The sequence below is a fragment of the Lissotriton helveticus genome, chromosome 4_1 (genome assembly GCF_964261635.1).
Source record: "Lissotriton helveticus chromosome 4_1, aLisHel1.1, whole genome shotgun sequence".
NCBI classification, from domain to species: Eukaryota; Metazoa; Chordata; class Amphibia; order Caudata; family Salamandridae; genus Lissotriton; species Lissotriton helveticus.
The window spans coordinates 1,050,485,677-1,050,499,587 of record NC_136063.1 but is presented as its reverse complement, the minus strand read 5'-3'; the positions used below and the strand labels follow the sequence as shown (position 1 = coordinate 1,050,499,587).

Below are 13,911 nucleotides of genomic sequence, written 5' to 3'. Positions count from 1 at the left end.
CCTCCTTGATGACTGAGGAGAGCTCGAGCATGAAGGCCTTGGTAGCGGGAGCATCGCCGTCTCCCTGCGGGGGTGACTTGCTAGAGCCAGGGGGCGACGCCGGCTGCGAGCTTTTCCCGACTCCATCCTTCCCAGGCTTGTTCTTACGGTTTCTGGATGCCATGCTGGTGGCCCCCCGGGTGCCGAACTGGATAGGGGAGGCAAGTCAAGAGCTTCCCTGCAATGGATCGGCTTGAGGTCACGAGCAGGCCCCGGAGGGTGCTCCCCTTCCGCGACTGTTTCTCTCTCGTGTTCCGGCAACCGGATGTCGCGGCAGCGGACCTCCAGATAAGTTCGTTCTCGGGCCCCCAGAGAGTTAGGCCTTGTCTGCCTTGGGAGTACTCACGGCCCAGGGAACAAGCAGCTTCCGATCAGGATGCGGCCAACGCAGCCAGTTGTTCCAGTCCAAGTGTTCAGGTAGGGGCGGAGGCCTCAAACGGCACGGCCGCGGGGGAATCTGTTGGTCAGGGGGGGCAGGCGTAGCTCTAGCCGTTGAGCAGAAGTATCCTCATCCGGCAGGGAATCGTGCCCCGGCCGCTCCCTCACACCCTCAGGGGCTTACTTATCTTCGAAGGGGATCTCACCAGTGTGCAGGTCGAGCAGGTAGGACTGCGATCCCTTCTGGCGCCAACGAATCCTCCTGGACGGCACCAGTCCCCAGACCGCTCCCTCTCGGGGCTCCACAGAAGTGCGCCGTCACGCAGGCCCAGCGGGCTTCATGGGGCCATGTAGCGCTTCTCCCTTACCACGCAGGCCCCTCTGTGCAGTCGCTGTGCAGATCGGCGGCAAGGGGAGAGTCCTCCGCTCGCAACCGGGGGAAGGGCGGTCAGCCGCTTCATTTTTTTAACAATCGTTTGATACAGATCGATTTCTGTTTTCATGAAAAATTCTGTCCTATTTTGTGTTTATTTTCTCGAGTAACTTATTCCTTGCCTGAAACTATGCATCTAGTATACATATGTCATAAATCAAAGATTTAGAAACATGCACATGTCTATAGCTCTCCATCAGCCTTATCTATGGAAATCAATATGTGAAGTTTGAGATGGAACTCTATGGTTGACTATTGTTGTGAACCCTCGGGCGAGTGCTCGCTGGACAGATTCACGTTTACATAAACTTCATATTTGATTGCCTTGTACATTTTAACTGCTGTATGATGGGAATAATAAAAGTAGCGCTCATCGCATAACGTGGCATGCTTTTAATAAGGTAACCTACAAAGGCAGTCCAGCTTCGAAGACTGGTTTTGTGGGCTTCCTCTACTTATGTCACTAAGCTAGAGAATGCCCTCATTCATTTTGTTCTTTGACAGCTTACATTTTAGACACTCCTGTGGTTAAGCACTTGATGAGAGTACATGTGTTTTCCTGCTCCCACCTCGTGTATTTCTCTTCACCCTTCCATCTCGCTGCATGTTGCACTCTCTCACGTGCCTCTCCCCACTCCACCATGTTAAGTGCTTCTCGCCCCTCCATTGCTTTCTCATCTATGTGCTTCTCCCAGTTTAACATTACGCTCTCTAGCCCTTGTACTTCTGTTCCCCTGCACTCTATGTTGCTCTCTCCCGCCGTCCTCCGTTTTGATTCTGACCCCGTTCTCTGTGACCCCCCCCAAACCTGGGTCCTCACTAATACTTCCACCCTCTCTCTTCTTGTTGCACCCTCCTACCCACCTTTTTCCTAAAAAATAAAAACACTTTAGCACTACTACTTTTTATTTACCAATCCAACTTGGATGAGTAAATAAGAAAAATAAAAGCCCCAGTGTATTTTGCGAGCAAGTGCATGCGTGGTTCAGCCTGCTGCACCGTAGGACTTGTTTTGTTTCCCCTTAAGCTATGCTTTTCAGCATAGCTAAAACCACTGGCATAGCCAATAATTCCTAAAAGCGGGACCTGTTGGCTTTGCCAATTATTGTCTGCAAAATTCAGGTTGGTATAGCTTGAATGAATCCCACCACTTTTACCTACCCAAAAAGCCCTGCAAATGTCAACATTTGCTTTAAACAATGCTATGTTTAGTCAGTTTCCATGGGCCTGACTATAGTATTTAGGCCTAGGGTTGGTGTACCACCTCAAGGGGTTTCTGACGAGTAGGGACGCAGGGTAGTTTTTGCTGGTGTGGTGAATGAATCCTGTGGTTTTTAGGGTTGTCTGATTGCCAGCCTACCCTGGACACACATACTACTCTCCTCCTTGGAAACCAAGAGTTACTTTTACATAGATTTATTACATGTAGGGAATTTCTCCCAGTCTCTCTCTCCTCCACCAATCAACCCCCTCCACTTCCTGTGAGGGGCAAATACACCGTGCCACCGGAGTGGAGACTATATAGCCATATGCCAGGATGGACTAGCCCCATAGCATTCCTTACAAAAAAAGCTTTGCTGTCAAGTGTATTTTCTTATCTTGTGGGTAGATTGAGAATAGATCAACCTTCCTCCCTGACCTCCCATCCACCCCTACAAGTGGGGTGCTAAGACTGACTGCTTAATAAACCCAATCGGGTTTTATCATATTTGCTCGATGTTGACTGCTGCATACAAGTTAGGCCCTATAAATGCCCAAAGTTAAGACTTAATCAGCAATTATGTCCATATTATCAAACAATGATAATTTTTCTATATCAAAATCATTTGTTTGAATTTAAACCTTCCTCTTTTAGGTTTAAAGCATTTTATTGAGACAATACAAAAACATAAAACACTGCTGCAAAAAACAGGTGCCACAGCCCAGCAAGTGAAAGCGCGCCCAAGGCGCCGAGTCTCTCCCAATGAAAGGCCCATAAGGGCTAGTCCGTCTTGATGCTTAGAAAGAGACAGCAGTGCAGGGGAAAAAAACGACCCCCCCCCCCAAAACTCCCCCCCACCCACCTCAACTCCCCCAAAGCCCCCCCCCCTTCCCCCCTCCCCTGTGCTCCGATCCATCCCACCCCTCCCCCTCATTGCCCTCCCCCCGCAGGCAGAGTCTGTCTAAGGACCCTTCAAGAGGCCGATTCAGCATGTGACGTCAATCTCAAGAGGCGAAGATACCTCGGGCAAGTGAGTTCCCTGAATTCAGTGACCAACAGGGAATAAAACGGTTGCCAGAGATCATTAACTGCTCCACATCTCCAGCCACTGTGAGCGACAACTTCTCCATTCCCAAAACGTGCCACAATCTGTGCAACCAGCCGGTGATGGATTGAGGCGTGGTGGTGCGCCAATGTATAAGGATGTTCAGGACTGCTGAGCCCAGTGAAATCGCGATCTGTCTACCACTGCGGGATCTCAGTGGATACATCAGCCGATTAGGTAGTCCCAGCAATATGTACGCGGGGAAGCGTGGCAGCTCAATGTCAAAGTGTGAATCAATCTCATCAATCACTTCCTTCCAATAAGAATGCAGCAGCGGACAATCCCACAGAACGTGTGTAAGCATGCCTACCTGCCCACATGCCCTCCAGCAAGCACTATCAATATTGCGGTCCATTTCGTGTAGCCTCTCCGGGGTGTAATACCAGTAGGTGGCCACTTTAGTAAACGTTTCCGTGAGTCCCGTGTGATATGCCAAGTGTCGCGCCCGATATGAAATCTGTTCCCACTCTTTGTGGCTCAGCGTCCTCCCCAGCTCCCGCTCCCACCGCTCCCTACCCGGATTGTAAAAGTGAGAGGACGGGGGCTGTAAAAACTTATAGAGGTCAGAGATCAGTTTCGCATCAGAGGTACGGGACAAAAGCCACCTCTCATAAGGAAGAAGGTTCCTGTCTGCCGTCTCCCGCACTCGTGGATGCAACGCCCAGTGGCGGACCTGCATGTATCGCAGTCTCTCCGTCTCTGGCAACGAGTATTCTTGTCTGAAACTCGGAAAGGGAATGACTCCCTCCGCACCATACATATGAAAGAGTGTCCTGCACCCTGCTGCCCGTTAATGCGTGAAGGCCCCCGGCTCCAGCCCCGGAGCGTAGTCTGGGTTTTCCACCAAGGGCGTAAGCGGTGAGGGAAACGTAGTAAGATCATGGGCGATATTAGTGGCGTCCCACACCCTCAGGGGGACTCGCGCAACAAAGGACGCGTACAAGTTCGCGGGGCGGTGAGCCCTGCGCAAGAAGGGCACCTCCCGCAGAGGCCGGCCAGCAACCGCCTGGTCCTGAAAAAGCCAATGCTTATCCGATTTCCATCTGCTCCACTCCACGAGGTACGGCAATTGAGCTGCCTGGAAATACTTGCGCAAGTCTGGTATCCCCAGTCCCCCTGCTTCTGGGGCCAACGTGGAAAGTGCCCTCTTCAATCTAGGTCTGCGGCCCTGCCAGATGAAAAGCCCAAGGTCTGCCTGCGTTTGTTGAATCCACCCCGGTGGGGGCTGGAGCGGTAGGGCCCGAAACAGATAAAGAATTTGCGGCAGCACCGTCATCTTCACCGCGGCTATCCTGCCCAGCCAGGACAGCGTGCCACGACTACAATGTCCCAGTTCCTCCCTGATCTTTGCGCCCAAGGCCATATAGTTGGCTGTCACCATAGCTGGCAGAGTGGGTGCCAGCAAGATGCCCAGATAAGGCACAAGATCCGACAACCAATGCATGGGAAAAAGCCCTGTAGTTCGGCTCTTGTAGCCGCAGTCAGCGACACATCTAGGGCCACCGACTTCCCCAGATTAATTTTGAATCCCGCGACCCCGCAAAGGCGTCCAACTCCGAAATGCATGCCGGGAGCGCCCTCCTCGGGTCGTCCAATGTCAATATAACATCGTCGGCGTACAGGCTAACAGTGTGGGTATACCCCCCCATCTGCACTCCCACTGCACTCGGATTCTGGCGTATCCTCTGAGCAAATGGCTCCATATACAGACCGAAGAGCAGTGTTGACAGCGGACACCCCTGCCTGGTGCCCCTCTCTATAGCAAAACTCCGCGAGTTGCAGCCGTTCACCCGCACTACCGCCGAAGGAAACTTATAGCAATTGAACACCAAGGAGCAGAATTGCTCCCCGATCCCCACCTTCGTCAGGACTCGTTCTAGATAAGGCCAGAGCACCCGGTCGAATGCCTTCTCCGCAACCACCGCCAGCATCATTCTTTCTCCAGGGATTCGGGAGGCCTTCTCCAGGAGGTGGACAATCCTTTTAGTATTGTCCACTGTCTGCCGTCCCGGGACGAAGCCCGCCTGGTCAGAGTCCACCAGACCCGGCAGATGGAGAGCCAACCGGGCCGCCAGGATCCCAGTGTACAGCTTGAGATCCACGTTTAGGAGGGAGATCGGCCTGTATGAGCCGCATTGGGTCCGATCCTTTCCCGGTTTGGGGATGACCGTCAGGGTAGCTTGCAGGAGGTCGGGCGGGATGGCGCCTGGTGCGGAGAACGAGTTGAAAAGACGGGTGAGGATAGGTGCTAGCGTCGTACAGAACGTCTTATAGAAAACCGACGTATAGCCGTCCGGCCCTGGGGCTTTGCCATGCTTGAGTTTGGAGATAGCGGTGATCACTTCCTCAATACGGATGTCCCTTTCCAGGTACTCCGCCTGTGAGGGAGTGAGGGAGGGGAGGGCGACCGAATCCAGGTACTCTTCCGTGGCCTGCTCAGACGGGGGTTCGCCCGCGTAGAGATCTGCATAAAACCGACGGAAGGCTTCCGCTATTGGGGAGTCCTCCTTGACCGCCGCCCCATTGGCATCAGAGACCTCTTTCACCAAGTGTTGCTGGTGCGCCACTCTAAGCCTGTTTGCCAGAAGCCAGCCACATCTGTCCCCCCCGTATAGTACGCATGCCGCAGTTGCAGTGCCGCGTACTCCGCCCGGTCCACATCCAGGGCCGACAGGAGTTTCCTCGCTGCCTTGAGTTGCCTCCAGATCCTGGGAGCCCCGGTACGGTGATGCATATGCTCGAGTTCGCGGACCCGTTGCGTAAGTTCTTCCCGTTTGTGCTGCCGTTCCCTGTTCTCCGCCGATGAAATGGCAATAAATTCCCCCCTGAGGACTGCCTTCAGGGCCGCCCATTGAGTCGCTACGGAGGTGTCTGTGTTATCGTTGTGAACCAAATAGTCACTGACGGTGTCCGTGATGTGCTTCACCACCGTTTTCTTGTGTAGCAAGGTGTCCCTGAGGCGCCTGACCTTGCGCACGGGCGACGTCGGTGGTAAGCTAAAGGAGGCTGTGATAGGAGCATGATCCGACAGGGAGATGACCCCTATATCAGAGGTCATAGCGAGGGCGCAGACCGGCCCCGTAACCAGGAGATGGTCCAGTCTCGCATACGTTTTATGCGCGTGAGAGTAAAAGGAGTAATCCCTATCGGTGGGGTGAATGCCGCGCCAGAGATCGTGAAGATCCAGGTCTGCCAGCTGGGACCTACACGCAGCCGCGAATTCGCCAGTCTGTGGAGCACGGAGCGCAGACCTATCTAAAGCCGCATCGAAGACCATGTTAAGGTCTCCCCCTATGATGATATGTCTGTCTGGAGTGGCTGCAATGTCCACTAAGGCCGAGTTTAGGAACCGTTCCTGGTGCTCGTTGGGACTGTACACGGACCCAATGGTAAACACAAGACCCCCAAGCTTAAACCGATACGCTAGCAGCCTCCCCTTCTGCTCTGCAAATTTATGTAGGACCTTCCCTTTGAAGCGCCTCGCCACCAGTATTGCCACCCCTGCTGTCTTAGTAGTGTTAGAAGAAAAGAATTGTGTCGGGAATTTATGTGAGCGTAGCCTGTAACAGTCACGGGACATCAAGTGGGTCTCCTGCAGGAGACAGATATCTGCCTGAGTACTTTCTAAGTGGGACAGGACCGCCCTTCTCTTAACCGGATTGTTCAACCCCTTAACATTAAGGGTTACCACCTTAAGGGTCGTCAAAGGCATAGGAACGAGTGGGGACACAAGCAAAAGACTCCCACCCAGACGGGGCGGTGTAGAAGTATGTAGTACGTATTAGCCCAGCTGTCTGCATGTTTGTGGAGGACGTCCCCCCTAAAGTGCCGGGCCACCAGAATCGCCACCCCGGCAGTCTTAGTGTTGCTGAAAGAGAAGAGTTGTGCCGGGAATTTATGGGAGCAGAGTCTATGGCGGTCGCGGGGCAGTAAGTGGGGTTCGCGAAGGAGACTAATATCTGCCTGGGTGCTCTCTGATAGGGACAACGCCGTCCGCCTCTTGATCGGCTATTGAGGCCCCTGACATTAAGGGCTACAATCGTAAGGGTCGTGGGCAACATGGGGAATGCTGGAAACAAGTACGTGGAAAGTCCGCCGGAGCGGAGCGAGGCAAGTGAATGCTTTTCGGGTGGATGAGACCTGCTTCGTGCACTGGACGACCCGCCCTCCCCTCCCGGTTCCCCTGTCCCCAACCTCCTGACCAACACTCAGAACGACCCCAACAACCCCCTTCCTCCCTCCCCCCCTTCCTTTAACAAGTTCCAGAACCTCATAGTCCCAGTCCGGTCCTCTAGGGACAAGTCTGATGTTAGTTACTGAAGTGGACGTCCAGCCACTACACTCCCGTCCGCCACCCCCATCCCCCCCCCAAACCCCCAAACCTGCATTTTGCAAAGGCTGTGTTGATCTCCCCCCGAAGTCATCTTAGGCTGTCAGCGCGACATCACTCGAGGCCGTGTCCCTAACCGCCTCTCGTACTGCATTGTCCATTCCGGTCCGGATGGTAGGCGAATCTGGTCTGGCGGAAGAGGCAGAAGACCGGCGCTCCGAGACTCTCTGCCAGCCGTCTCTGGTGGTGCGTCTGCGACGTGGTGTGTGTGCTTCTTCGTCCGTCGCAGTGATTTCCAATACCCCGCACGTGTCCTGGAGGGAGCGAAGCTGGTGCAAGGTGCCGTTCCACCGGAAGATAAGCCGGAAAGGGTGTCCCCATGAGTATTGTGTCCCATGGTCTCTCAAGAAGTCAGTCGCTATTTTAAATGTCCTGCGTTTCTGGAGCGTGATCGCCGATAAGTCCTGGAAGAGAGCAACAGGGTCCCCTCGGAATTGCAACGACTGCTGTTTCCTTGCTTCACGTATGATTCGTTTCTTAAGCGGGAAGTCCGGGAGGAAGGCCAGGATATCAGGTGGCGGTGCCGAGGCCCGGCGCGCCAAGCCCACTCTGTGCGCCCTGTCTATTCTGATGGGAAAGTCCTCTGGCTCACCCAATATCTCCCTGAACATGCTCTTCAGGTACTCAGCAGTGTCCTCCCCTTCTTCCTTGGATGGCACTCCCCGGACCCGGATGTTGTTCCGGCGAGACCGGTTTTCGAGGTCCTCATTGTGCGCCTGGAGGTCCAGTTGTTGATCTCTCAGGCGGAGCACTTCCTGCTGCAGTTGCCCGATCTCTTCATCCCTCGAATGTCCGGCCCCTTCCATGGTAGCCACTCTTTCGCCTAGGCTATCAACTTCTCTCCGTACCTCTCTGACTTCTCCGGCTACCTCCTGCTTCAGCGTCTGAAAATCTTCCCATAGGGAACTGAAGAGAGATTCCAGGAAGGACCTGGTGACCGGCGGTTCCCTGTCCTCCGCCTCTAGCGTGCCTCTCGAGGGGCCCGGTGAGTGCTGCCCTTTGTCTTGTTTCAATGTTCCTCTGTTCAACATTTCGGGTAGTGTCCGTTCCCCTTTCCTGTTCCCTCTGTTGCCAGCCATTGCAGAGGCGGGCAGCGCTTAAGGGAGCCCACTTGGGTGTCTGGCCCGTTGCGAGAATCGGCAGTGTGCGGGGGCCTCTTCCGACTGGGGGGGACTTCCTCCCTGGACTCCGATATTCAGCCCACCTCCCCTGGCGGGCGCCGCTGACCGACCTTCTCCAACGCAATTCTATAAATCACTCCCCGATCACATTCATAGTCCGGTGGCCATCACCAGCCCCAGTCCCGGTATGGCGTGGCTCGTCCCAACTGGCGTGGCTCGGCTGTATCTCCTACCTCGTGACCCAGACTGCTATCACCGTCACCAGGCCCGTCGGGTATGCTACTGCCTGGCAAGGCCCGTTCCCGGCACTTGGTAAATTACAGGTCCGACTGCGACCTTCCTTGGCCGATTCCGCTGTTTGGAGAGGCCGTGCAGGTTTGGTCCGGGCCCCGGCCTTTCCCCTACTTCCGGGCTGCGACCACTGAGCGACGCACTACCGTACTCCTCTCAGGCCCCGGGCCGCATCAGCAGGCCGCCGTCGCTCCCTTCGTCGTGGGCACCCAGGGCGCGTACATCCACAGGCCCTCCGGCGTTGCCTCAATGTGCCCCTACTCCCAAATGGTGTCACTTCCGACAGCCCCAGTGTTCTTTGTATCGGCGTATTCTGGGAAGGCACCAGTGAGTGGGCTTTGTCATCCGATTGCGTCGTTCTCCGGTCGAGAGTCTTGGCGGGCCCTTCCTCCGATGAGGCCCGGGCACCCAGCCAGTCCCGGGGTCTCCCAGGCCCAAGCCAGGCCCCACGATCCGGCTTCCACCACGCGGGCCACAGGGGAGGAGAGGGGGGAGGCCGATTGCTCACCTCCTGCACCTTAGGCCTCGTCTCCCAGCCGCAGTCTTTGTTCGATGGTCCTTCCGCCTTCGATGCCGTACTGCCACCCGAAGTCCGGCTGGGCCTGTGAGGGCCCGTTATCTATCTGTATCCTCTGGCGCAGGGCTGGCTGCCCTCTCGGGCGCTCACCGAGATGCCTCGCTGCCGTGGCGGGTTCGATTCGTGGCCTACTCCCTCCGCCGGCCGCCCTGCAGCAGCGCCCCAGGGAACCGGTCTCCGCAGCACTCCGCACCGCTGCCGGTCTCTCGCCTTCCCTCCGTCGGCAGCAGTTCCTGTAGCTGCTCGGTCTATGGCAGGGGCCTGGGCCGCACCGTCAGTAGGCCGCGTCCCCGGCCTTGCACAGAAACTCCTGGCTGGCCGAGATGCTCCGGCGTCGCTGCCGTTCGTCTCCGGGCGTCTCTCTGTTTCGGGGCTTTGCCTGCGGCCCCACCGATGTCAGGCCCCTGCTGTCGGGCAGTGTGCAGCACCCACTTGTGCTCCGGGCCGGGTCTCGATGCCTCTCCCTCCTTCAGTGACCCTCCGCTCTCAGCTCCACCTCTGCTCCGTTCCGGCCGCCGCCGCTCCCCGGAGTCCCCCCGTAGCGAACCCCGCGCTGGACGGGGGCCCAGCGACAGACTGTTGGTAGCTTCTTCGTTTTAGCTGCAGCTCCACCGCAGATCGGTGGGAGATCCGCGTGATTTCACGGTCTAGGGGTTGAGGTTCGGGGGAGCTCGCAGAGAGTGCGTCCGCTCACCTCGCCATCTTGGCCACGCCCCAAACCTTCCTCTTTTAACTTCTTTGTGACGCTATACATTTTGTTAAAAACACACAATTGATGGACAGAATGCAGAACAAATCAAAACATTCACCCCCAGTCAAGAGATCTGGGTTAAATCCATCATTCTTTTGCTCACCATGCCACCCCAGTTTGGACCATATCCAAATCAGTCTTAACCCTGTGCCTCATGGAAACAGTCCAGCCCGAACTGCCAAGCTAGATCCTCCCTGGACCGGAAACAACCATACTAGGACAGGTTTCGGGGTTTCACCCCTCTTCAGCCAGGTTAGCTTGACCCCAGTGGCACAGTGAGCCCAGGACCCACGTCTGGGCATACCTGGCGCACTTAGGACGAGAGTGCAAAAGACACACAATTGATGGACGGAATGCAGACCAAATCAAAACATTCACCCCCAGTCAAGAAATCTGGGTTAAATCCATAATTCCTTTGCTCACCATGCCACCCCAGTTTAGACTTGGTTATATGCAAATCAGTCTTGACCTTGTGCCTCATGGGAACAGTCCAGCCCGAACTGCCAATCCAGGTCCTCCCTAGACCGGAAACAAGCATCCTAGGACCGGTTTCGGGGTTACCGGTCCTAGGATGCTTGTTTGCAGTCCAGGGAGGACCTTTCCTGGCAGTTTGGGCTGGACTGTTTCCATTGGGCGCAGGGTCAAGACTGATTTGCATATGGCTGGGTCCAAACTGGAATGACATGGTGAGCAAAAAACAATGGATTTAGGCCCAGATCTCTGTACTGGGGTGAATGTATGACATTGTTCTGCATTCTGTCCATCAATTGTTCTTTTTGCAGCTCTAAATTATGTGGCACAGCTTTTTTGTAAATTATGATGGAGAATGATTTATTTTTGAGCCAGATTGCCGTTCCTCCCAAAATTCTCTGCCTGAAGGGATCATGAGCGGTTTATGGTTCTAGACACACTTGTAGGCATACTAGAATATTCTTGTTGCGTAAAGACACTAATTCATATAGCTTTATCGTCTTAATAATTATTAATCGGTAAAGAAAATAATAATGAACAAAAATCTTTGTTGTCGTTCAACAGAATCTGAATGAAAATGTCGGTGCATTTGTTGCCCTCAAGCAAAAGATAATAGAGACAGAGTAAGTATGTCTTGCTTTAACTTCTAATGTTATACTAAATGCCATAAAGTTATACTAAATGCCATATCAACTATAACAATGCAGAACCTGGTTTAGTAAGTATATAACATAGGAAAGATTCAGCTGGCCTTATATCTTGGACATTTATCACTGATAAGACAAAATAACATTTGTCTGATGGAGATTATGTATCCCAAAACAACTATGGAAGTTATATTTTTGAACCCATCCACTGGACACGTGGTAAATCAAGTCGGTCATCTTTTTTGTACTGTCATTAAAAATGTACTTCTGAAATAGTTTTTAAACTGAATGAATCCCACAAGCTTTGTGTTAAAACACCAGCTGTCTTCCTCAAGAAAGTGAAAAAGCTAGAGAAGAATTCTGTAGTTTAGCAAAGCTTTCCTCAAATACCCATTAAACAGCAAACAAAAATCTTTTTCTTGCCTTAATTTTTTTCAAAACCCATGACCAAAACTGCGTTCAAGGGAATACTTAGCAATCCATGAAACAACTCAGCCAGTAGCATCCTTCCCACAAAAGCCGTTGTGGCTAACAGACCTTTGCTGCACTCCTTACTAATATATAATACGTTAGTCTTTTAAAAGAGATTTATGTTCCGCGATTCTCAAACATGCAATCGTAGTACCCCTTTTCAAGAATGCTACATTCATGTCTGACAAATTTATCTGCACCAGAATCTAAATTTCAGTGCCTGTACGTTGGGACGAGGCTTTCAAAAATCTTTTGTTATGCTCCATATTTCAGAAAATTGCTGCCTCAATGAATTCCTTCACCTGAGACTTCTTAGCCGGCTATAATGCACTTAAAATAAGGCATCATATAACCTGCTATGGGCAGTGTCCTCAAGGCAGTTGACAAGAGTGGGGCATACTGACTAGATGTATGCAAATTAATAGTCCGCAATGGCAATACTGTCATTATAGTAACATTTTACTAAATAAATAAATAAATAAATAAATAATAGAAAAGGCTTTTTAGATTTGCTATTAATATTGGTACTGTTTGTGGTGCAAAGGTCTGATAAAATTGTTTTACTATCTTGCATAGTAATTGTTTGCTTTTCTTTTCCTTACAGCCATTTGCTTACAAAGTATCAGCAGAAATGTGATGATATCCTTTTCAATTTTATTTTCCTTCTTTTACTTTATTTCAAGCTCAGTGTTTATGAATGGGACCCTACAGTCTTTTAAAAGATGACATTATCATATAATTATGAAACTAATCAAATCAAAATTCGTGCCTTTCTGTTAAATCTGTGTACTTTCCAAGTGCACTTACCCTCCATTTGATGTAAGGTCAACTAACTAGTTGATGACTGGAGTTCACTGTTATGTATATATTGGAGATAAGTTCCTTTGTGCATCCATGTGGCTTGAATAACTTTTCAAATAGTGTTGATTTTCTGGATCCTGCTTCCCTCAAGTTGGATGGGAATGGCCTAATGACTGAGTTGAGGGCCTTCTTACCTTCCAGGTTATTTAGAGAGAAATCCTTTTTGCAGGTGCCGAAGGACTTGATCATTCTCCAATAAAAAAAAGACCATGGTAGACCTCTAGTCGTCCTTCTTCCATTAAGACGGCCCTCTGCATAAAATATGAGTTGCGATGTATCAGGAAAAATGGTGCTGGAAGGATATTACATTTGTATTTAAGTATTTAATATGAATTTATCACAAATGTCATAAAAGTGGATCAATACATTTGCATGTTGGAAGTAAAATAAATCCTAGACAGGCCTACTAATCAGTACGGATTCCATATGTGTTCAGTATTTTTCAGTGGTTCCAAGAAACCGTTCCAATGTGGTCCTCATCTGGGCTGCAGTATACTAATTCCCTGGATTTTGCGAGCCCTAGAACCCACCCACCTCTGTTTGTCTGTATTTGTCACTTGATAGCCCTGGTTTTGCTGCCAAGCACGAGTAAGTCCCAAAGGTATCAGACCGCTGTACAGAGCAAAGGCAGTTACTGTTACATACATTTTACAAAAACAACAGGAGTATCTTATTGATGTGGAAGATAACTTGATCTGCCATCACCTAAAGGGGAGTATGTTGAATCAGCACCACTAGGGTCATTGTCCTCCTGTTCTGATCATTGTTCATCTGTGATGACATTGCAAACTTGTGGTATAGAGAACAAAAGTGTTGCAGTCTAGATTCATTGCTGACTCAAGGTCAATCCAGCCCAGGAGCATCTATTTAATAACATCTTTTAGACCTCCTTTTTGAAAACACTCTTGTTGGATCCAGCCGTGTCTCCAGTAGTAGAGAGTTCCATATTTTAGGGGCCAAACTGGAGGAAGCACTAGCTTATGTTAGTGATTTTCTAACTCATTTGTTCAAGGAGGGACCTCCCGGTTCTAAGAGAGAGACTACCACCTGATAAGTAAGATTGGAGGCTAGGTACTCAGGTGTACCATAGTGTAGGGCTTTGTGCTTAAGGCAGGCTATCTTGAGGATTGACTGGAAGCCAATGTATGGACTTTGGAGATGGTTTGATATGGTCA

At 51.6% G+C, this 13,911-nt stretch overlaps 1 protein-coding gene across 2 annotated transcripts in view; it reads left to right on the top strand.

Annotated features, from left to right (window-relative positions):
- The window catches only part of ICE1 (interactor of little elongation complex ELL subunit 1), a 1,011,762-nt gene that overhangs the window by 132,401 nt on the left and 865,450 nt on the right, over window positions 1–13,911 (top strand). For both annotated transcript variants that reach the window (XM_078687642.1, XM_078687643.1), the window contains exons 2-3: window positions 11,322–11,380; window positions 12,480–12,515. In XM_078687642.1, coding sequence (XP_078543768.1) covers window positions 11,322–11,380; window positions 12,480–12,515 — 95 coding nt within the window. The remainder of the gene's footprint in view (window positions 1–11,321; window positions 11,381–12,479; window positions 12,516–13,911) is intronic.